The sequence below is a fragment of the Bubalus bubalis genome, chromosome 3 (genome assembly GCF_019923935.1).
Source record: "Bubalus bubalis isolate 160015118507 breed Murrah chromosome 3, NDDB_SH_1, whole genome shotgun sequence".
Lineage (NCBI taxonomy): Eukaryota > Metazoa > Chordata > Mammalia > Artiodactyla > Bovidae > Bubalus > Bubalus bubalis.
Window position 1 is genome coordinate 100,865,700 of NC_059159.1, and position 24,656 is coordinate 100,890,355.

The window sequence follows — 24,656 nt, forward strand, 5'->3', positions numbered from 1 at the left end:
GATCAGATGGAACATAGGAAGTCACTAACGTAATACACTTTGGCTGTGCTTCTTAAAGGGGTCCTGTACCATGAAGCTCAACAGTTCATCTGAACTCACGGTAAGTAGGTCATGTCTATTAAGAGGGGACTTACCAGAAGCAGTGTCTTGGCTTGTGCATAAGTAGGTAATGAGAGAAGCTGCTACTGGAACTGTGATTAATAACTACTTTAGAAATCCCTTGCCTCACTCTTAAACAATCTTGGCAGAAACCCTAACTTTATCACAACCTGATCATTTACATTTAAGACTGAAATTATTTTTAAATATTAAAATAAGTTAAGATATAGCATTTATGTCTTCCTACCTCTCCCACCCCAGACTCCCTTTTAAATCTGCCATGTTAAAAGCTTTTATCAATTTGTAGTTGTTAAGCTCAGGTGGAATTAAGCTTTCTATATCATTTCTCGGTCCCAAAGGGTTGAGATTGAGGTTTTAATTTATTCCTTGTATCAACAGAAGGTTTTTGTATCCTGCTGTGGTGTTTGGTAAGTATCTGTACTAGGCCGGCATGTTTCTTTTTTTCTGTAGGATTATTCTGATATGACAAATCACATCAGGAAAAGAAAATCATTTTCTATTGTAATAGGATTTTCTTCATTTACTTTTATGTTGGCTTTTTATTCTGCTTAATGAAAAAAAGAATAATATATATGCTATGCAAGAGTTTGAATAAACCATGCTTGAAACAACTCATTGAGTTTCATGGATATAAATCAATTTGGGGGCCTTTTTGTTCCTCAAAAAATAGGAAAAGGTTATATTTTTGTGTAAGTGCCCTTTCCGGGGCCACTGTGACTCACTTGTACAATGAAGACAGTAATAGTACTTATTTTATAAGATTGTGGTAAGAGTTAAATGAATGAATTTATTTAAAGTGCTTAGATTAGTGCCTGACACACAGTAAGAAATTTCTGTGTTAGCTATTGCTATCATCATCATCATCAAAGTTAGTATTGTTATTACTGTTACAATGTTTACATATGCATATGCTTTCTCCTCTTGCTCTTCAGCCTATCACATGGAAAGAATTTGCAAACATCCACCCCTTTGTGCCTCTGGACCAAGCTCAAGGGTACCAGCAGCTTTTCCGAGAACTCGAGAAGGATTTGTGTGAACTCACTGGCTACGATCGAATCTCTTTCCAGCCCAACAGGTATAGGGGTTTCTTCTTCTGTCTTTTCAGATATCTTTTGTAGTATAATACCCCTTGGGATGGATGACTAGAAGATCCAAAGTGGCCTCATTCTCAGAGCTGGGCAGGAAGTGATGGCTGTTGGCTTGGAGTCCAGTTGAGTATGTGGACCTCTCCAGTGGTTGCTGAAGCACCCTCACAGAATTGGGTCTGGGTTCAAAGTGGGGTGTTCCAAGGTGGAAGGATGTGGAAGCTGCAAGCCTTTTAAGGCTCAGCCTCTGGAGTTACACAGCATCCCTTCCAGAGCATTCTATCTGTCATAGCATTTTCAGTTCAGCTCAGTTCAGTCGTTCAGTCGTGTCCGACTCTTTGCGACCCCATGAATCGCAGCACGCCGGGCCTCCCTGTCCATCACCAACTCCCGGAGTTCACTCAAACTCACGTCCATCAAGTCGGTGATGCCATCCAGCCATCTCATCCTCTGTCGTCCCCTTTTCCTCCTGCCCCCAATCCCTCCCAGCATCAGAGTCTTTTCCAATGAGTCAACTCTTCGCTTGAGGTGGCCAAAGTACTGGAGTTTCAGCTTTAGCATCATTCCTTCCAAAGAAATCCCAGGGCTGATCTCTTTCAGAATGGACTGGTTGGATCTCCTTGCAGTCCAAGGGACTTTCAAGAGTCTTCTCCAACACCACAGTTCAAAAGCATCAATTCTTACGGCGCTCAGCTTTCTTCACAGTCCAACTCTCACATCCATACATGACCACTGGAAAAATTTAGGGCAGCCCAAATTAAATGTGGGAGGGGCCAACATGTGGTTGTGAATGTGGAAAATCCTGGTTCACTGTGGCCATCTTTGAAAGGTAGTTACTACATCCATCTTACCGTCTAAGAATCAGAATTGAGCTCCTTATAAGCAGCAATACCTCAATCTAGTAGGACCAGGAGAGTCTGAATCCTAGTTTGTTATGTCAATAACCTTGAAAGATCCTTTCCCCTTTTCTGGCCTTAGTCTCTGTAAAATAAAAAATTTTGAGCAAAAGTGATTTTCAAAAGCAGGCAAGCTCAGAGAAATGTAGTGGCCAGTCAAGTGTGACTTTGACACTCCTCCCAGTGAGTACTGGGGTCTACAGTCCCTCTTGTATCTGAGTGGAAGTTTGTGATTGTTCCAACAGAATGCAGTGGAAGTAACTAACTATGCATGGCTTTGGAGACTAGGACTTAATGGAAACTTTGAGACTCTTGACCCAATCATAGAAGAGCAAATCTCTTGTCTGGTGCCTTCCTCCCTGCCATGGACTCTCTGAATGGCTTCTGTAGGCATCTTTTGATACAAGTTGACAATGGCCCTTCTGTGAGCTTGATGGTAACAGAAGAGACGGTAGACATTAGCTCTTCTCCCAGCACAAACCTCTTAACTAGTCAGCAAGTCTCTCCTATGTAAGATGCTTAGCAGAACATTGTATAAGATGGCTCTCTGTAGAGGATGAGTGGATTCTCCAAGGTTGGAGGATCCAGACTTACTTGGAGGCTCCAAATCAAGTTTTCAAACTTCATTTGGAAAAGAAACAACAAGCATATAAGATACCTTATTATGTTTTGCATGGAAAGGAATGGAATACATTTGCCTTTAAACATGAAAATAACAACAACAACAAAAACAGAAGGATATCATAACATCTCCTGGGTACTTGTTAAAAAATATAAATTCCTGGGCCCTCTTCGAGACCTACTGGTTTTCAGGGGTTGAGACTAAAAATCTTTGCTTTTAAGAAGCAACCAAATGATTCTGATGCATATCCAGCTTGGATCCACTGGATCTGTGGTCTTTCTGTCTTCATGGGAGTAGAATGGCAGGCAGACATATCATCAACATCTGAGGATATCTTCAGAAGAGGAATCTTGTGTCTGCCCCCAGCTTCTCTACCTCCCACTACTCAGTGTGGTTTCTCCACCAGCAGTCACAACATTGGCATCACCTAGAAGCTTGTTAGAAATGCCAAATTTCTATTTCAAGATTAAAAAATCAAGTGATTTTAAAACTGAGCCAATTTATTGGCTCACTTTCTGAGACAGAAAGTAATCAGATCTTAGTCAGATACTATCACACCTTCCCTCCTGTTTTGGTAACATAGGTAACAGCAGAGCCGTACACTTTATGAAAACAACATATCCCATACAATACAAACCCTTTAGGAAGAGGGCATATGACAAATAAAAGGACACAAAACCTTTTTAATATTAGACTCTCAAACACCCATTTCATAAATAGGACGGAACTGACGTTTATGAAAGTCAGGTGGTAGTATACCTTCATTAAAAAATCATCATGCAGCTTTTCTTTTTTTTTTTTTACAAGAGGAACCTGAGTGAATTCACATAAGGCAATAATACCTTAATTAAGTACTGACAATGAAGAAACTGCCCTCTAGTGATGGAATATGATCACATCTTCTGTTATCTTATTGGAGAGCTATTTTGCAGGACCTCTTTAACATGTTTTAAATCATTAGCTCTTGCAAAAAATTGAGGTCCTGGGCAGAGTCTCCAGAAGACTGACTGAAGGATGAGGAGGTTCTCCTTTTGTAAAGCAGTGGTTCCCAGGTCTGGGCTAGAAACTAGACTCATATGATGAGTCTATAAAAAATCCTGGTGTTCAGCTCACAGTCCCAGATAGAATCAACATCTTGATGGGAAAAGAGTACAGTGAGGGAAGGGATGCACGCATGGGTTTTTTTCTTTAAAGTCCCCCAGGTGATTCCAGCTTGCAGCCAAGGTTGAGAACCATCATCTTACAAGTTTCTCTCTCCTCCTCAGTTGACCTGATACTCTTTCTCTCTCTTACTCTCCTCATTTGTATGATTGCCAGTGAGACCCCATTTTCCATGGAGGAGGAAAAGAAATCATTATTATTTTGTAGTTCTGGGCAGTGATGCCTTCTCCAACTCAGAACTTCCTGGACACACTACCCATTTCCAAGAGCTGACTTCAGAGTTACAGAGGCTCCGTTGAAGCTTAGTAGATATTTCTGGTCCTAAGCAGAGGCTGCTGTGACAGATGGGGAAATGCCTCCTTCTTTGTTGGGAAAATACAGGGGCTATGTTTCCAGTGAGTTAGGAAATTAGATGTCTCATTTGGGAAAAGAGAAAGGCATCTACCACATATTGTATGTGAATGATTTTATTTTTAGCTTACTACAGCCTCCATCTTGGTTTATTTGTGGTAGTTTTTTTTTTTCCAGGTCTTATAATTCTGTGTTCCAGGTCTCAGAGTCAGTCTACCACAGGGCTAACTACTTACAATTTAGTTCGTCACGATTTACTGATGGCTAGTGGTCTCTGGGGTCGCACAGAGTCCGACACGACTGAAGCGACTTAGCAGCAGCAGTAGCAGCGGCAGTGAAATCTCAGGGACCAATGTAAGCTTTATAGTTACTGCAAGAAGAAACACAAGTTTCTTGACCACCCTTCACAGAAAAAGAATTTAGTGGACCATGTTAGCCACTGAAGTTACACTTGTAAAACAGAGGGTTTAGTAATCTCTTATTATCAAGGGACCATTTCCTGGTGCTTTTATTATGCCTGACTAGTTGGAATTGGTTAATGTGTCTATAGAGTTCTAGAGTCCAGTCACCGAAAGTTTGGAATCTGAATATGTTTCCCTTCATTTTTTCTTACTGCATGATATTTAAAAGGTAAGTATGGCATAATTTTTAGGAAGTAGCATCAGCTGCTACTTCCTAAATATTTTCTACCTTAGTTTTTCATTGTGGTGAAATATCCAGAGCATAATTTATTATTCTACCTGTTTTTAACTGTCAAGTTCAATGGCATTCATTACCTTCACATCATTGTAAAACCGTCAAGTTCCAGAACTCCATCCAGTTCCAGAACTTCTTTATCTTTCCAAATCGAAATTCTGTACCCATTAAGCAATATTTCCTCACTTAGCCCATACCCCAGCCCCTAGCAACCATGATTCTACCTTCTGTCACTATTAACTTGGCTACTCTAGGTGCATCATATGAATGGAATCATACAATATTTGTCCTTCTATCTGGCTTATTTTATTTAGCATAACATCTTCAAAGTTTGACAATGTTGTGGCATGTCAGAATGTCTCTCATTTTTAAAGGCTGAATTATACTCCATTGTATGTATATACCACATTTTGTTTATCCACTCACCCATCGGTGAACATTTGGGTTGCTTTGACCTCTTGGTTATAGGGAATAATGCTGCTGTGAACACTGGTGTGCAAATACCTATTTGAGCCATAGCAGTTGTTTTGGGTGTACACCCAGACATGAAATTATTGGATATATGGTAATTCTGTGTTTAATTTTTTGAGGGACTGCCATACTGTTTTACAGATCTATGCAGAGGCATAGATGGAAAGAGGATCAAAGGATGGACACCCAAATAATTATCTCAAGGTGATAGAATTTCAAATGATATTTAATTTTTGTCTTTATGGTATTTTATATTACTAAAATTTTTTTTAAATCATGATATATATTTTTAATACAATTCAAAAATGTTATTTTTATTGTGGGGGGCATGCATATGGCAAAACACTTACAGATTCATTTTCACTCTGGCACTCCTGATCTCAGGGGGATTTTGCCATCAGTTGATGGCATAATGAAGTTGGCTTTGAACCTGCCCTGGGGTTGAGGCAGACCACCTGTCTTCCTTTGCAGCAATGCAGTACTCAAACAAAATGAGGCAGGCTTGCAACAAAGGGAAAAAGAGCCAAGCTCTGTAGAATCGAGGAATATTTAACATCAAGTGGACTTGAAGTGCAGCTCTACGGTTCTAAAATGCCTAAGCAGGAGAAATGCAATTTTCAGGCATAAACCTGAGTGTTTCTGCATGTTTTCCTTATGACTCTGCCTGGACTCTGCTCCTGGGCCCTCATAATGTCTTCCAATCCGGCTCAGTCCTGTATTATGCTCACAGAAGGCATTTATTCTCTCTTTCGCTAGTAGTTCCTGCCTGGATGGAGGCTGCCATATGGCCTTTCTCTTCAGTGTATTTTTTTTTCTGAGGGGAAATCAGCAGCGCAAAGGAAAGGTTAGCACCCGGAATATGTCAGGTCCCCAGAGCTCTGTTATGTGGCTTCCTCCCTAGAGCTAGGCGTAGTTTTGTCTCCTGTACAGCAAGCAAGGAACACTGCCTTCTTGATTTGTTTGAGATTTCATTGAGGGATGGCTGATAAATGTGGATGATGAAGGATTTTATAACCATAAACTGTGGCGTGAAATCTTTGGTTTGAGTAGCCAAGCCTTCACTTGGTCTATTTCCTGCAACAGTTAGATCCCAAAGTTGTTTAAAGAACTGAAAACACAAATGTCAAGAAACTTGTCCCCATTTCTCTTATTTATTTGCTCAGTCTATAAACCTAGAGAGTATTTCCAGCTTGGTGGAGAACATAACCAAATAATATTTAATTACCTTTCCATTTCCTACTGTGCCCAGGACAGCTTGCTTCAGCTTGCTCCCCATACCATGGTGACACTCTGAAAATCATTCAGCAGCACACAAATAAATACTCTGGGAACTGCTAGGTTAGAATTATGATGTACCATTTGAGGCAGACAGAAACAGTAATTAACACCTTCCATGGATATCTAAAGTGAAAGACAAGCTGGAATTATTATTCGCTTACTTGGCTTATAATAGTGCGGAAGTTGTTTTTGTCTTTAAAAACTGCAAACTGTGATCTTGAGTGTAGATGCAACTAGCAGTTACTTTCCTGGAATCTCCTCCTGGTAAGGTTCTTAAATGAGATGTGAACAGGACACACTCAATGATTCTCCAACTTGATTATACATGAGAATCACCTGTAGGGCTTGTGAAATTGCTCAGCCCCACCACCACAGTTTCTGATCTAATAAGTCTGGATTGAGGCCTGAGAATTCATATTTCTAATATAATCCTGAGTGGTGCTGATGTGCTGGTTTGGCTACCACACCGTGAAAACCACAGGGCCGCAGGGCTTTCAGTCCTGGCTTCATATTAGAATTATGCAGGGAGCCATGTCCTCCCCACCTGTAAACTAGCTACATTGGAATCTCCTCCAGGAGCAATACCCGGGCTCACTGAGTGTTTAAAAAGCTCTTAGGTGATTCTAATGTACATTACTTGGTTGGAAAGTGTGTTGCCCTGGAGGAACCCCAAAGAGGGAGGTTTAGTTAGGTGACTCATATCTTCCAGTGGAGTGAACTTTAAAACTGGCCTTTGAAGGCTAAGTCATGATCACAAGATCATGACTGTGGTGTGCAGATCACTGTGTGCTGTGCTTAGTCACGCAGTTGTGTCCGACTCTTTGTGACACCGCCCCCTGCCCCGGACTGTAGCCTGTCAGGCTTCTCTGTCCATGGAGATTCTACAGGCAAGAATACTGGAGTAGGTTGCCATTTCCTCCTCCAGGGGATCTCCCCAACAGGGATTGAGCCCAGGTCTCCCACATGGCAGGCGGATTCTTTACCATCTGAGCCACCATGGACAACAAAGAGTGTCAAACACTTGATATTGGCCATCTCCCTCCCCTTCTTTCCTAAGTTCATGGTCAGTGTCATTGAGCAGACATGTCATTGATCATTTCTGACTTGCTTTCCTAGAGGGCCTAGGGCTTCCCTTGTGGTTCAGCTAGTAAAGAATTCACCTGCAATGCGGAAGACCTGGCTTTGATCTCTGGATTGGGAAGATCCCCTGGAGAAGGGAAAGGTTACCCACTTCAGTATTCTGGCCTGGAGAATTCCATGGACTGTATAGTCCATGGGGTTGGGAAGAGTCGGAGACGACTGAGCAACTTTTACTTTCATTTTCCTAGTGGGCCTAGTGCAGCTTAAGAACCCTCCCCTACGGAGAGCTCTGGGAGGCCACATGTCAGAGACCCTCTCTGATGAGAGACTGATTTCCAGGGAGATACTCAGACTGCTAGAGAGAGAAAGAAGGATGAAGGATGAAAAGAGCCATCTTTGGGGAAATATAAAGCAATGAGAAGGATCTCTTCTCCCTAACTTCTTGACTCTCAAGAGTATATTTGGATTTTTTTCAGTTTGTAAGGTTTTGGAGGGGTTGTTGTAGTTCTTCAGTCATTCAGTTGTGTCTGACTCTTTGTGACTCCATGGGCTGTAGCACCCCAGGCTTCCCTGTCCTTCACTATCTCGTGGAATTTGCTTAAACTCAAGTCTATTGAGTCAATGATGCCATCCAACCATCTCATCCTCTTATGCCCCCTTCTTTTCCTGCCCTCAGTATTCCCGGCATCAGTGTCTTTTCCAGTGAATCAGCTCTTCACATCAGGTGACCAAAGTATTGACACTTCAGTTTCAGCATCAGTACTTCCAAAGAATATTCAGGGTTGATTTCCTTTAGGATTGACTGATTTGATCTCATTGCAGTCCAAGGGACTCTCAAGAGTCTTCTCTAGCACCACAGTTTGAAAGTATCAATTTTTTGATGCTCAGCCTTCTTTAGGGTCCAACTCTCTCTCCGTACATGACTATTGGAAAAACCATAGCTTTGGCTATACAGACATTTGTTGGCAAAGTGATGTCTCTACTACTTAATATGCTGTCTAGGTTTGTCATAGCTTTTCTTCCAAGGAGCAAGTGTCTTTTAATTTCGTGGCTGTAGTCACCATCCAGTAGCTTTGGAGCCCAAGAAAATAGTCTGCCACTGTTTCCATTTTTTCTCTATTTATTTGCCCTGAAGTGATGGGACCAGATACCATGATCTTAGTTTTTGAATGTTGAGTTTTAAGTCAACTTTTTCACTCTCCTCTTGCACTTTCATCAAGAGGCTCTTTAGTTCCTCTTCACTTTCTGCCATAAGGATGGTGTCATCTGCATTGTCTGAGGTGATTGATATTTCTCCTGGCAATCTTGATTCCAGTTTGTGCTTCATCTAGCCCAGCATTTCACATGATGTACTCTGCATAGAAGTTAAATAAGCAGGGTGACAATATACAGTCTTGACATACTCCCTTCCCAATTTTGAACCAGTTCATTCGAGGGATGGTTCTTGCATTTGGCTGAACCCCTAGAATTCTGATTCAGTACACTTGGGGTGCGAGCCAAGACTTTATATTTCTCCCTAGTCCCCCAGGGATATTTGGGGATGTGAGTTTGAAAACCACTGCTTTAAGGTGCTCTTGAGATACCAGAAAGGTTAGGTTGGCTAGATCCGTCCAGATATTTTTTTGCCCAGAATTCAAAGGTTAAGCATAGAATGTAGAATTTATGTCAAATTAGATAGAGATTGGTAAGAACATGTTGAGGGGGTTTTATTTAAAGCTATTTGAAGCAGAGACCTAGATACTGTTGGGAATATTTGAGTTATGCAACAGAGAGTTTGATTGAATTCCTTCTGAGGTATGGAAGCATATCCTCTTTATCCTGCCTGTTTACCATGTTTTCTCACTTTATCATGTTTTCTTGAGAGTGGTCCTCTGAGGTTGCCATATACTGATTCAGATCATTTTGACACAGTAGCTGTTTTGTTAATCCTTTTACTGTGATTAGTTTTACCATAATGTCAGTTTCTTAGCTAACATTTCACTTGGGTCATTTTTTTATTCCTAACTATTTGAGGATGGTATTTTTAAAGTAAAGAAGGGTTTAACGAGGACAGTTTGGCATTAAAATGTTGAACATCAAAACATTATTTGTCACAAGACACTTCATGTGGTCTTCATACTCTGGCTCCCAAGCGCAGTGTGGTTCTGCAAGCCTTTTGCAGAGTCATGGTCCTGTGAAATGTCCGGTTCCTCCGAGAAGGCCATGCCTGTGGACCTCAGATGCAGGCAGGACAGGATTCTGGTCCTTCTCAATGTTCTCCTGAAGAGGACCTTGCAAGACCTCGGGTTCTTTTCATTCATCAACTTATCAAGACCACAACAACTAACTGCAGGCAATAGAGATCAAGCCCTGAGCCTTTGGAGTGGGTGCACTGACTCCAAGACCCTAGACTACCAGAGAACTAACCCTAGGAAGTACCAAATGGTGAGAACTCACACAAAAGAAACCACTTGAATACAAGACCCAGCATCACCCAACCACCAGTATCACCCTGTGCATGTTGCCTCATCTAAACAACAAACAAAACAAAAATACAAACCCAATCATCAGCAGACAGGATTACCACTCACTCAGTCTTTTCCATCAGAGGAAAAACAAACAAACACAAACAAAAACTCAGCACAAATCTCACCTTATACCAAGCTTACACAAACCACTGGACCAACCTCAGGAAGGCAGAAACCAAAAGGAAGAAATAATTCAACCTTCTTCAAGGAAAGAGTTCAACTTTCCTTGAAGCCTAGGAAAAGGAGACCCCAAACACAATAAGTTAAAAAATTAATGAAAAGGCAGAGAAATACTACACAAATGAAGGAGCAAACTAGAAACACAGAAGTCCAAATAAATGAAGAAGAAATAGGCAAACTACATGAAAAAGAATTCAGAATAATGATAGTAAAAATGATTTTAAAAAACCTGGAAAACAAAATGGAGACAATGCAAGAATCAATTAACAAAGACCTAGAAGAATTAAAGAATAAGCATACAGAGACAAACAACACAGTTGCTGAAATTAAAAATACTCTAGAAGGAATCAATAGCAGAATATCTGAAGTAGAAGATTGAATCAGTGAGCTGGAAGATAAAATGGTGGAAATAACTTCTAAAGAACAGAATAAAGTAAAAAGAATGAAAAGAGCTGAGGACAGTCTCAGAGACTTCTGGGACAATATCAAACATACAAACATTTGAATTATAGGGGTCCCAGAAGAAGAAAAAAAAAAAAAGGGTATGAGAAAATTTTTGAAGACATTATAGTTGAGAATTTCCCCAACATGGAAAAGGAAATAGTCAAGTCCAAGAGGAGCAAAGAGTCCCATACAGGATAAACCAAAGGAGAAACATGCCAAGACACATACTAATCAAACAAATAAAGAATAAACACAAAGAGAATATTAAAAACAGCAAGGGAGAAGCAACAAGTAACATACAAGGGAAACCCCATACATTTAACAGCTGATCTTTTAGCAGAAACTCTGTAGGCCAGAAGGGAATGGCAGGATATATTTAAAGTACTGAAAGGGAAAAATCTGTAACTAAGATTACTGTACCTGGCAAGGATCTCATTCAAAATTGATGGAGGAATCAAAAGCTTTTCAGACAAGCAAAAGTTAAGGGGAATTCAGTACCGCCAAACCAGCTTTACACAAATGTTTAAGGGACTTATATAGTGAAGAAATACAAAAGAAGAAAAAGATCTATAAAATCAAACCCAAACAATTAGGAAAATGGCAATAGGAGCATATATGTCAATACTTTAAATGTAAATGGATTAAATGCTCCAACCAAAAGACACAGACTGGCTGAATGGATTAAAAAAAATAAGACTTATATATATGCTGTCTACAAGAAACCCACTTCAGACCTAAAGACAAATATAGACTGAAAGTTAGAGATGGTAAAATAGATTCCATGCAAATTGGAAGCAAAAGAAAGCTGGAGTAGCAATCCTTATATCAGACAAATAAACCTTAAAATATAGAAAATTACAAGAGATAAGGACACTATATAATGATCAAAGGATCAATCCAAGAGGAAGACATAACAATTGTAAATATATATGCAACCAAATAGGAGCACCTCAATACATAAGACAAACACTAACAGACATAAAAGGAGAAATTGACAGTAACACAATAACAGTAGGAGACTTTAACACCCCACTCACACCAATGAACAGCTCATCAAAACAGGAAATTTATAAGGAAACGCAAATCTTAAGTGATACATTAGATGAGATGGATGTCATTGATATCTTCAGGACATTCTATCCAAATGCAGAAGAGTATGCTTTCTTCTCAAGTGAATATGGAACATTCTCCAGGATAGACCACATCTTGGGTCACAATCAAACTTCAATAAATTTAAGAAAATTGAAATCATATCAAGCATCTTCAACTACAAGAAAAAAACCTGTAAGAAACACAAACACATGGAGATTAAACAACACGTTTCTAAATAACCAACAGGTTACTGAAGAAATCAAAAAGGAAATCAAATAATTTCTAGAAACAAATGACAATGAAAACATGACAACTCAAAACCTATGGAATGCAGCAAAAGCAGTTTTAAGAGGGAAGTTTATAGCAATACAATCCTACCTCAAAAAATAAGAAAAATATCGAATCGACAACCTAACTTTACACCTGAAACAACTGGAAAAGGAAGAACAGAAATAACCCAAAATTAGTAGAAGGAAAGAAATCATAAATATCTGAGCAGAAATAAATGAAAAAGAAATGAAAGAAGCAATGGTAAAGATTTATAAAACTAAAAGCTGGTTCTTTGAGAAGATAAACAAAATTGACAAACCGTTAGCCAGACTCATCAAGGACAAAAGAGAGTAGAATCAAATCAACAAAAGTAGAAATGAAAAAGGAGAGGTTACAACAGACAATGCAGAAATACAAAGGATTATAAGAGACCATTATGAACAACTATATGGCGATAAAACAGATAACCTGGAAGAAATGGACAGATTCTTAGAAAAGTTCAACCTGCCAAGACTGAACCAGGAAGAAATAGAAATTATGAACAACCGAGTCACAAGCACTGAAATTGAAGCTGTGATCAGATCCTGAATAGCCAAAGCAGTCTTGAGAAAGAAGGATGGAGCTGGAGGAATTAACCTTCCTGACTTTAGATTATATTACAAAGCAACAGTCATCAAGACAGTATGGTACTGGCACAAAAACAGAAATATAGACCAATGGAACAAGATAGAAAGCCCAGAAATAAACCCAGGCACCTATGAGTACCTTATTTTTGATAAAGGAGGCAAGAATATACAATGGGATAAAGACAGCCTCTTCAATAAATGGTGCTGGGGAAACTGGACAGCTACATGTAATGAAATTAGAACATTTCCTAACAACACACACAAAGATAAACTCAATGGATTAAAGACCTAAATGTGAGACCAGAAACTATAAAACTCTTAGAGGAAAACATAGGCAAAACACTCAGTGACATAAATCAAAGCAAGATCCTCTATGACTCACCTCCTAGAGTAATGGAAATAAAAACAAAAGTAAACAAGTGGGACCTGATTAAATTTAAAAGCTTTTGCACAGCAAAGGAAACTACAAGCAAAGTGAAAAGACAACCCTCAGAATGGAAGAAAATAATAGCAAATGAAGCAACTGACAAAGGATTAATTTCCAAAATATACAAGCAATTCATACAACTCAATACCAGAAAAACAAACAACCCAATCAAAAAGCAGGAAAAAGACCTAAACAGACATTTCTCCAAAGAAGACATACAGATGGCCCAACAAACACATGAAAAGATGCTCAATATCGCTCAGTATTAGAGAAATGCAAATCAAAACTACAATTAGTTATCACCTCACACCGATCAGAATGGCCATCATCAAAAAGTCTACAAACAATGCTGGAGAGGGTATGGAGAAAAGGGCACTCTCTTGCACTGTTGATGGGAATATAAATTGATACAGCCACTATGGAAGATGGTATGGCGATTCCTTAAAAAACTAGGAATAAAACCATATGATATGACCCAGCAATCCCACTCCTAGGCATATACCTGAGGAAACCAGGGTTGGAAAAGGCACGTGTATCCCACTGTTCATTGCAGCACTATTTACAATAGTGCTAGATGCCCATTACAACAACCTAGATGTCCATCGACAGATGAATGAATGAATAAAGAAGTTGTGGTACATATGCACAATGGAATATTTCTCAGTCATAAAAAGAAACGCACTTGAGTCAGTTCTGATGAGATGGATGAGCCTAGAACCTATTATACAGAGTGAAGTGAGTCAGAAAGACAAAGATAAATATCGTATTCTAATCTAGAAAAATAGTACTGAAAAATTTTACAGGGCAGCAATAGAGAAACAGACATAGAAAATAGACTTATGGACATGGGGAGAGGGGAGGAGAGGGTGAGATGTATGGAAAGAGTAATGTGGAAACTTAATTACCATATGTAAAATAGATAGCCAATGGGAATTTGCTCTATGACTCAGGAAACTCAAACAGGGGCTCTGTAGCAACCTAGAGGGGTGGGATGGGGAGGGAAATGGGAGGGAGGTCCAAAAGGGAGGGGATATATGTGTACCTATGGCTGATTCATGTTGAGGTTTGACAGAAAACTAAATTCTATAACGCAACTATCCTTCAGTAAAAAACAAACAAAAAACATTATGTATCACAAGAAATTAGTAATAGTGCTTCTTTTGAGGGAGTAAAACTGGTAAGAATTAGGGGCTTTTTTTTTTTTTTTACCTTAAGCTTCATCCCTTTTTTCATTGATGAAGTTTTTAAAAAATCAGAAGAATGTATTACTTTTATAATACTAATTTTAAATTCATCTGTAAATTGGGTGGCATTATCCCCATGTGACAGATGGAGACTAAGATCCAGAGGAGCTTGTTGTCCAACTACTTGAAAAGGGACATCAGGTCAAGGAGAGCTTTGACGTTAGAAGCAGGACTGATTCCTCTTTTTTCTTTCTCAGAATGCTATTTCAGTTGCTTTGTCTTTACATATAAATTTTAGAATAATCCTATATCTACAAAAATCTTGGTTTCATTGGATAATAATGCATATTATAGCTTCCAAATGTTTCAGTTTTTGCAATGGGCTAGGTGTTAGATATTATAGATGGGAAGGAATTCACTTCATATTTAAATTTACAGTTTATCACTCAAAAAATCTTTTTCACAAAAATGTCTTTTTAAATGTAATATTTTTTAGGGACATCGTGTAGAAAACTTAAGACTTTCAGATGTTGTTACAAATAAAATAGGCCCACTGACTAGTAGACGGCTTAAAAGAAAACTTCTCTGAAACTGCACATTAAATGTGGCCATTGGTGTGTGAGCTACAATGGTGTGTTAACCTATTTAGTGATTTTCGGAAGGATATCTAGAGAAAATTAAAACAAGAATAATTCAAAAAATGTATAAACCTGAAATTATAAGCACCTAAATTTTCAGTTATGATCCATACATAACATGATCATTTTCTCTAGAGCACATTTTTAATACCTTTTGACTTATATCAAGACAACATCCCACTTTGACTATTATAAATAAAACACGCTACTGTTTTCTCAGTTCGTGAATAGTATAATTCAGCATGAATTTTGGCGACTTCTAGGATTCACCCTAAGTCATGAATTGTAGCATATTCTGCAGTCATGCAAAATGGGTTCTATGTTAACTTTTTCATAAGTAACTATGCAGAAATTTAATTTTTATTTTATAGTAGATTTACAATGTTGTGTTAGTTTCAGGTTTATAGCAAAGTGGGTCAGTTATACATATACATATATCTACTCTTAAGATTCTTTTCCTATTTGGGCCATTACAGAGTATTGAATCGAGTCCCCTGTGCTATGCAGTATAATCCCTTGGTTTTGAATAGATGTCAGAAAACCACTATCCTAGCTGCCCTTCCACATGTAGTACTTTTCTGATGAGTTCTCAGTCTGGGTTATGCAGATAAGCAGATACTGTTCATAATGCTTTTTCACCAACAGGTGGCACTAGTAATTCCCTTTATTTTCATAGTACCCCAGGAATAATCCTTATGTAGGACTTAGAATATATCTTTTGCACTTTTTTGGAACATGACTGATTTTAAGAGTATCTAAGCCAGAAAACATCCAGCATTTCTGATCAAGTCTTTGGCATACTGCCTTTCTCTTAGATTACTGGCTCCTAGCTCCAGTCTCTTCTTTCCTTCTTTGATTGATCTTCCAACACAAGATGAGTAGAAGTCATGAGAAAAACACAGAAGGAAATACAAAATCCATTTTTAAATTAATTTTTATTGGAGTATAGTTCATTTACAATGTGTTAGTTTCCACTATACATCAAAGTGAATCAGTTATACATGTAAATATATCCACTTGTTAAAAAAATTCTTTTTCCAAATATATCATTACAGAGTATTGAGTAGAGACAAAGTCCATTTGTTGAAGTCCTTTTCCATGGGCGAAATGATGACATTAATGTTGTCTGGACGGAAGAAGAACTCAGTTTTGAACAGATTGACTAAACATTTATTGCAGAGCTGCTCCATGCATAATACTAGTCTATACATTTCCTGAGGTCAAAAAAAAAAAAATTATAAAATGCTTGGTGGGGACAGCAGCAATGGTTCTCGTTTACCTGTGTTTTGTCTGTGCACCACAGTGCCGGCAAATAGGAAGTGCTTAATTACTGGAGCAGCTTACACTTACCGTTATTCCTTAGCTCATCTAGTCTCTTCTGTTGCTCTGTGGCACCCACACTGTGGATTCACCACTTTCCTTTATTCCTCAGCCAGACTCCAAGCCTTGCACCTCCAGATGTTTTCCTCTGCTCTGTCCTCTTCTCATGCTGAGCCCTAAATCGTCAATTCTGCCATCTCCTGACACCAAGCCATCAATGTCCCTATACTAGTTTGCAGATATTTCAAATTCAACTGGTTCCATCCCACCATTTTCTCAAAAAATGTTTTCTAGGGCTCAAGCTTAGCTTTTCATTTAGAAATTAAACAATTTATCTAGTTTATTCTTAAGCTTGTTCTTTTTTAGAGTATGATCTCATTATTACGGGGTGACCAGGAGGGATGAGTGCCAAAACCACTGGGCCTTCCACAGAGTCAAAAGATGGTGTAATTTTGTGAAATGGAGGAAACATGCATTTTGAATGGGATTAAAAAACCTATTACTCACTTCCTTTGCTTCCTGCAGAGAGTACTGAGAGCATTAAGTAACAGTTTATGATTGACTCAGCACCCCTCCCTGGAATGTTAGTCATTAAATGTGCTCTAAAAGTGGTGCCTTCAAGGACTGCTGAGATGGGTATGGCCAGCCTCTAGCAGCCGTGAGTATGTGGGGCTTAGGAAAGCTGACCCGAGTCTGTCGGAAATGGTACCACACTCAATTACACTCAATTAATTGTACTCAATGTACAATTCCTTTGCCGCATAATCGGATCATTGACTAAATATTTAGTGATATTAAGAAATTATTGTTCCTCATTTTAGGTGTGATAAGTGCAATTATATTTTAAAAAATAATTCTTATCTTTGAAAGATACATATTGAAGTTTGAATTGATGAAATGATATGATGCTTGAGTTTTGCTTCACAATAATCTAGTTCAGAGTGAGAGGGTTAGTGAGGGATGTAGGTAGAAACAAGATTGACCATAATCTTTTAATTTTTAAAGCTGGGTAATAGGCACAATGTGGTGGTCCCTTACATTCTTCTCTCTACTGTTGCACAGTTTTGGAACTTTCCATAATGAAAATGATTTTTTTTAGATGTATGGTCCTGAGCGAGAGTTGAAATCCCATCTCTGAGTAGCAATGGGTGAGCTATAGTGCCCAGACCAGGTGTTGTTCTGGTTGTTCAAGGCTTTAGGCTCACGCAGGGGTCCTAGGCGAGCTTACTATTTTCTAGGAGGGACTTTGTGTCGCATGTTGGTGAACATACAGCCCGTACCTGATGAATACTGAATGAGTACATGAAGGCAGAGAGGCATAAAGCTCTGACCCTTTTCTTTGTGTCTTTGCAGCGGAGCCCAGGGGGAATACGCTGGGCTGGCCTCTATCCGAGCCTACTTAGATGCAAAAGGAGAGACACACAGAACGGTGAGCATCAACCACGTGCTTACCACTGGAGTGGGGTGCGGGGATGGCAGTGGGTTCAACTTTAGGGTCCCTTTTGTTCTGAGGGACACTCCCTCCAAGTCTTCTTGGAAGAAGTTGGGGAAACATATAATCAAGAAACAAATGTCTATGAAGTGGCTATTACGATCCTTGCCTCTAAGATGTTTCACTGGACCATTTTGAGGAAAAACATTTTGAGATAAAAGGCTTCTTAAACCCAGTCTGTAAAAGTTAACCAGTTGGCTGCAGAACTGCTGCCCCCAGGGAGCAAAGGGTGGAAGGGGAAGGAATGTTGCCATTCCAAGTCTCCGTCCTTGGCTCAGCCCTGGCCCCAGGCCTGGACAGAGGGCAGAGACCAAGCTTTCATTCTTCTATAACTCCTACTGTGCCTGAGCACAGTTCTTGCCCTATGTATGCTCAAAAAATATTTATTGAATAAATAAATTCCTTATTAGTGATTCTCAGCTCTCAACAACAAAAGAAGACATGGAGCAGAGTTCACGGTTCTGTTTCATCGTTTGCTGTGAGTTAGAGTCTAGTCTCCAGGGTCCAAACTGCTTTTGGAGGCCCTTGTGGGACCAGCAGGTGCTAATGGGCACCACAGACCTCCACTAATGCTGAGGCAGTGCCCTTAGCCGATGACCTAACAACACAGACTTCAGATTGCGGCCGAAGGAAGCCTGTGTTCCTGGTGGTGGCCACGCTGACCTTGAACTTCATGAGCTGTGGAGATGGCATTAGTGGGTAGGAGTCAGGAGCAAGTCACAAGCATCTGCCCAGCCCGGGAAGTTTAGAGAAAAAGGGGCCGGAGTCCTTCTGGCTGCACACAAAAGTAGGGTGCAGTTGGTGGTAGCCCAGTCTTAGTCCATTCCTAGTTTTATTAAAGATGGAAGATTATTTATGGCTAGTTACCTGGATTTTGCAGGGAAGAATTTAAATACTATTTTACTTTCACAAAATGGGAGGAAAAACTTTTTTCTCCCACCTTCTTGATATCTCAACTTTTTATTTTTTTTTTCACTTGGGTTTGAATTCTTCAATTTTCTAAGGAAGGGTTAGTTTGGAATTAAAGTTATTCTTTGGACCTCAAAATTTCAGTGCTTTCATAGAGTCAGAAAGGAGATGTTGGGATTCTGGTTATCCAATGAGAGGCTGCCAGATGACTGACATTTAGAGTTGCCTTTTCTATTTTTCCTCTGTGGCTTCCTTGTACTGAGTAGCCCCTGGAACTCTTTGTTGTTCATGCTCTTTAACCGTGAAGTTTCTGGGACTCCGGGAGAGGGAGCCATTCATTCTGTGTTACCATCTCCGTTGTTCCTGCTTTATGGGGAAGCCGCTGGGATCCACACTGTGGTGCTTGTGGAAGGCCTGTGACCAGCTAGAAAAGGCCAGCTAAAATACAGGCTCTGTCTACTCTGTGACGCTTCCCATCCTGCACTGGTTCCTAGTTCTCCAGGCTGACCCCAGGAACTGTTTGTTAATGTCCAGGAAAGTGAAAGTGAAAGTGAAGTCGCTCAGTCGTGTATGACTCTTTGCGACCCCATGGACTGTAGCCCACCAGGCTCCTCCATCCATGGGATTCTCCAGGCAAGAGTACTGGAGTGGGTTGCCATTTCCTTCTCCGGGGGATCTTCCCCACCCAGGGATTGAAACCGAGTCTCCCGCATTGTAGGCAGACGCTTTACTGCCTGAGCCACCAGGGTAGTCCAATGTCCAGGAGCTGGGGGCCAAACCAGAAAGGTCACAAAAAAAGGATGAGAGACTGGGCCTGGGCAGAGTTCTCCTAGGTTTCCCAGTGGCTCAGAGGTAAAGAATCCACCTGCCAATGCAGGAGACATAGGTTCGACCCCTGGGTTGGTTAGATCCCCTAGAGAAAGAAATGGGAACCCACTCCAGTATTCTTGCCTGGGAAATCCCATGGACAGGGGAGCCTGGCGGTCTACAGTCCATGGATCACAAAAGAGTTGGACGTTACTGTGTGACTAAACAACAGCAACAACAGAGTTCTTATATGACACATGGATTCTTTTCAGCTCTTTTTCCTTCTTTGTTTTTTCCAGTCCTCCCTTCTATCTCAGTCCCCTTGTGTGTGATGCTTCTCCTGGCTCCATTCTTCACACTGCTATCACTGAAGTGTTAGGAGAGGTTATTCCACTGAAGGACAGAGAGGAGTGGGATGCTGCATTTTGAGGGTGGATGAGGGAGGCAGGGACGACTACCCAGTCATTGAGCTTGTAGAAACAGAACCCTCAAGTTTGGAAATGTTGGCATCCTAAAGATTTTAATTTAACCTGACTTTTTAGTTAGAGAAGAAGAAAATGATTTATTATTCAAATAATCATGGAGGATTTTTCTGTATCAGAGATGTCTAAGACAGCTGCTCCCATATAATAGACTATCACAGAAACTAGTAAAATATATCCTGTTTTGCAAAAAAAAATGTGTGGGGAAGTCATATGCTATAGAACCTCCTGGATTCCTGATGATTTTTTTTATTTCAAACTGTTTTGAAAGTTATTTTCACATTTGCTCTTAGGTTAAATTTCAGAGGTTCCTAAAATGCAATGGCCAAATTCTTGATTTACCAGTTTAATTTGGGAGACTACAAATTATTTAACAAACACTTATGTAAAAATTGCATGTGCCAGGCACTATCCTAAGCACTTTATAATTATTACTCATTTGTTAGCCAAACACTAATTCAGGTTTGCTGATCAGTGATTGAATTTCCTATACAAAGGGAATACATTGACCCAAACAAACTAAAAAAGCACCACCAAAACCTCCCCCAAAACCTGTATGTATTTTTCTTTTCTCAGTTGCCTGAGGCAAAGTAGTGGCCTTTGGGTTTTGGATTTGACCAGTGGTAAGAAATTGATTTCCCTTGCAAAGGATTTCTTCTCCTTAATCCTTCACTCATTCGGCAAGTCTTTTGAAAATGAGCTATGTTGGGTCTATGCCAGGCGCACTAGGGAGTTAGAAAAACACAGAATCCACCTAAATTGGCATAAATGAACCAAAGAGAGTTAGTGTTGGCTAAAATATCAAATCTAGGTTCTGTCCTAGAACCTAGGACATTGTCCTAGAACTTAGGTATTGGAAGTCCCTTACAGTACCACAAATTTTAAAGTGAGGATCCACATAGAAAATCAGAAATGTCTAACAGCAACAAATCATTGAAAAAATGACTGAGACATTTTCTTCCTGCTAATCCTTATATCCCTAGACAGCGTATTAAAAAGCAGAGACAACATTTTGCCAACAAAGGTCTGTATAGTCAAAGCTATGGTTTTTCCACTAGTCATGTGCAGATGTGAGAATTGTACCATAAAGAAGACTAAGCGCTAAAGAATTGATGCTTTCAAACTGTGGTGCTGGAGAAGACTCTTGCGAGTTCCCTGGACAGCAAGGAGGTCAAACCAGTTAATCCTAAAGGAAATCAACCCTGAATATTCATTGGACGAAGTGATATTGAAGCTGAAACTCTAATACTTTGACCACCTGATGCGAACAAGCCGACTTATTGGAAAAGACCCTGATGCTGGGAAAGATTAAGGGCAGGAGGAGAAGGGGGCAAAAGAGGATGAGATCATTGGATGGCATCACTGACTCAGTGGACATAAGTTTGAGCAAACTCTGGGAGACAGTGAAAGACAGGGAAGCCTGGTGTGTTGCAGTTCATGGGGTCACCAGTCAAAGAAGTGCTAACTGTCCACAGAAGAACAAAGTAATTTCATCTTTGCCTCTGTTGATAGTTCTCTTTGGGTCACATGCATTTTGCTTAAATAGATGGCTTTGCTGTTTTTGAGGAAACAGCTGTTAAGTTAAATTTCCCCTTCATAAGCCCATTTTTGTAATGCCTGTCCGTTTTTCTTCACAGGGTGACAGTATTGGTTCTGGAATTAAAAACAAAAACAGAATTGTTTTCAGGATCGACGTTGCTTCTCCTTACTGCTTTCTGTTGGAAGGAACTGCAGGGTGCCCTTTCCCATAGTGGGGCATCATCAGATCACACAGAGCATGTGTCTTCACCTCTGCTCACACGATTTGGGGGCAGGAAATGAAAATGATTTAAACCTGGGAATTTTAGTATTATGCCCACCAACCATTTTCCATAAGAATTCAACACATCTTTAAGCTCTTGAAATACTCTTTCTTGATCTCTTCAACTTGAGGTGGCACCCCCTCATTCTGAGTTCCTTTGGCACCTATGGGCACTAGACTTTTTTTTTTTTTTTGAGAACTTTCATTTCCCTAATTATACTGGCAACACCAAGATCCGTTTAGAAAGAGAGGAGTAGTCTCCTGACAAAGCAAGAAATGTTTCCTCCCAGCCAAGGAGTCTTATTTGAGGTGATGTAGTCCCTGTCTCGGAGAAGGCAATGGCACCCCACTCCAGTACTCTTGCCTGGAAAATCCCATGGACGAAGGGGCCTGGTGGGCTGCAGTCCATGGGGTTGCTAAGAGTCCGACACGACTGAGAGACTTCACTTTCACTTTTCACTTTCATGCATTGGAGAAGGAAATAGCAACCCACTCCAGTGTTCTTGCCTGGAGAATCCCAGGGATGGGGGAGCCTGGTGGGCTGCCGTCTATGGGGTCACACAGAGTCGGACACGACTGAAGTGACTTAGCAGCAGCAGCAGCAGCAGCAGCAGTCCCTGTCTAAAGGGTCCTTTTATTTATTTATTTAATTTTTTTGATCTGGTTGTGCTGCACAGCATGTGGGATCTTAGTTCCCCAACCAGGGATCCAACCCACATCCCCTGCATTGGAATTATGGACTCTTGAACACTGGACCACCAGAGAAGTCCCTCTAGACATTTATTTATACAGATGCCAACCTTCTCAGTGAATGCCTTGTGTGAGCACAGGGCAGAAACTGATGGGCATTTGTGCTTGGCTATTCTCATGTAAGCACAGACTCTATTGCACAGAGTAAGCATCCAATGATGATGACATCACTGGTGTGTTGTCACTGGGAGGCCTTGGGATAAAGTCTACCATTATCTCTCCTGGGTCCCAGCAGAGCCAAGCAGAGCACTGGAGCTGTGATGTGTGCATTTGAGTCCTAGAGTTTAATTTCTAATCTCATGTTCTTGTAAGGTGCTTTCTACATATTATTGCTGAGGCAAGGTTAGAATAAGCCTAGGCTTGTTTTGGTGTTACTGGGATAAGGAAGGAGAGTATTAATATTCTGAAAGTCTTTCGAGAACAGTATTTGGGGATCCAGGTGTCAACTCCTCTGTTGGACACTGTTTTTCAATATAGTAATCATGAAGTTGTAGCAGATATTAAGGCACCACCAGTCAGTTTAAATAGAGTATATGGCACCTATTGTATTTATGCTCCAAGCATTTCGTAGGACTTTTCTGTCATTATGAACAGCCTGGTGATTTTTCTCTCTTTCCTTCCTTTCGTTCGTAAGGTTTGCCTCATTCCAAAATCTGCACATGGGACCAATCCTGCAAGTGCCCACATGGCAGGCATGAAGATTCAGCCTGTGGAGGTGGATAAATATGGAAACATCGACGCAGCTCACCTCAAGGCTATGGTACTCAACTTCCACTTACCAGATGGGGGAGGTCTGGGTTGGAAAGAAGTGGCAAGGATCAGGGATGGTTTAGGTCAACGTTATCTTCTTTTGCATCCTCATTAAAAGACTGCAGTTCCTTCTCTGAATGAGTCTAGGGAAAATGGCATAAAATCAGAAAACCTAGCCATCTCTATAAGAAAAATGAAAGCAAGAGTCACATTTTTGGTCCAGAGTAAAAGTGACCATAGTTTCTTTCACCTCTTCCTTCTTTAACAAGGAGAAGGTCCTTTAAACTGAAATTCCGTCCTCTAATATGTGCGTGTGTAAGAAACTGAATGAATTATTCATGGTGATAGTAAGACTAGTCCTTGCAGAATCTGCCTGCTTCCTCCTGCCCAATCTTCCTCTCCTTCCCCCGTGAACAAACTGGAAGTCACAGGTATTCTCAATCTTTGTGTTGGGGATTAAAACAGAAATGTAGATTTTGCAGATGTTTGTGATGGTCCCAGCCATTACTTGCTGAATTTCAGGCAACATTCCATCCTCCTTCCTGCAACATCAACCCCCACTCCCAAACTCCCAACCTCCCAACCTTCAGGAAGATGTTGCCTAGCAACCGTATCTGCTTTCCACTGGTGGACTGGAGGCTGCATCTTAAAAGGGAAGGAAATCACTCGAATGGCAATGCGATTTTGTTGGGGTTATTAGGCATGGAGACTGAGAACTTCATGTAACAACCTTCAAAAGGAAGATAAAAACAAACGTTTTTTTATCTCTCACATCCACCTCCCCACCTCCCATTGCCCCATAAAGTTTTTACCAATAAATATTCTGGGTCAAAATGTGTAATTATTAAGTCTCTCCAATATAGGATATGATTTAAAATTTTTGTTTGTTTGTTTTGTTTTCACGTGGGCCTCTTCTCTGACATTCTGGTCAAAAAAAATAGGAACATGTCTTATACGCTTGCCTTCTGTCAAAAGAAAAATGATGTTTGTTTGTTTTTTTTAAATCAGAGCAGAACATTCCTAGTGGGAATTCTAATTTCAATAGAATGGGAGGGAAAGTGGATAGGATGGATTTGGCAAGATGAGCATAGCAAGATGAACAATGAGAATTGACTTGTCTGGAACCAGCAAAAAATCTGAAATAATTATTGAGATGATTTGAACCAAAGGAAAACCACTTTAGAGAATTCAGCCCAAAATATCCAGAAATCTTCTGA

At 40.2% G+C, this 24,656-nt stretch overlaps 1 protein-coding gene across 3 annotated transcripts in view; it reads left to right on the forward strand.

Annotated features, from left to right (window-relative positions):
* Positions 1 to 24,656, forward strand: part of GLDC (glycine decarboxylase) — an 88,582-nt gene that overhangs the window by 44,008 nt on the left and 19,918 nt on the right. For 2 of the 3 annotated variants that reach the window (XM_044939901.2, XM_025281541.3), the window contains exons 14-18: positions 59 to 100; positions 1,053 to 1,195; positions 5,544 to 5,606; positions 17,802 to 17,877; positions 23,324 to 23,449. In XM_044939901.2, coding sequence (XP_044795836.2) covers positions 59 to 100; positions 1,053 to 1,195; positions 5,544 to 5,606; positions 17,802 to 17,877; positions 23,324 to 23,449 — 450 coding nt within the window. The remainder of the gene's footprint in view (positions 1 to 58; positions 101 to 1,052; positions 1,196 to 5,543; positions 5,607 to 17,801; positions 17,878 to 23,323; positions 23,450 to 24,656) is intronic. The other variant, XM_006076448.4, reaches the window with a different exon arrangement.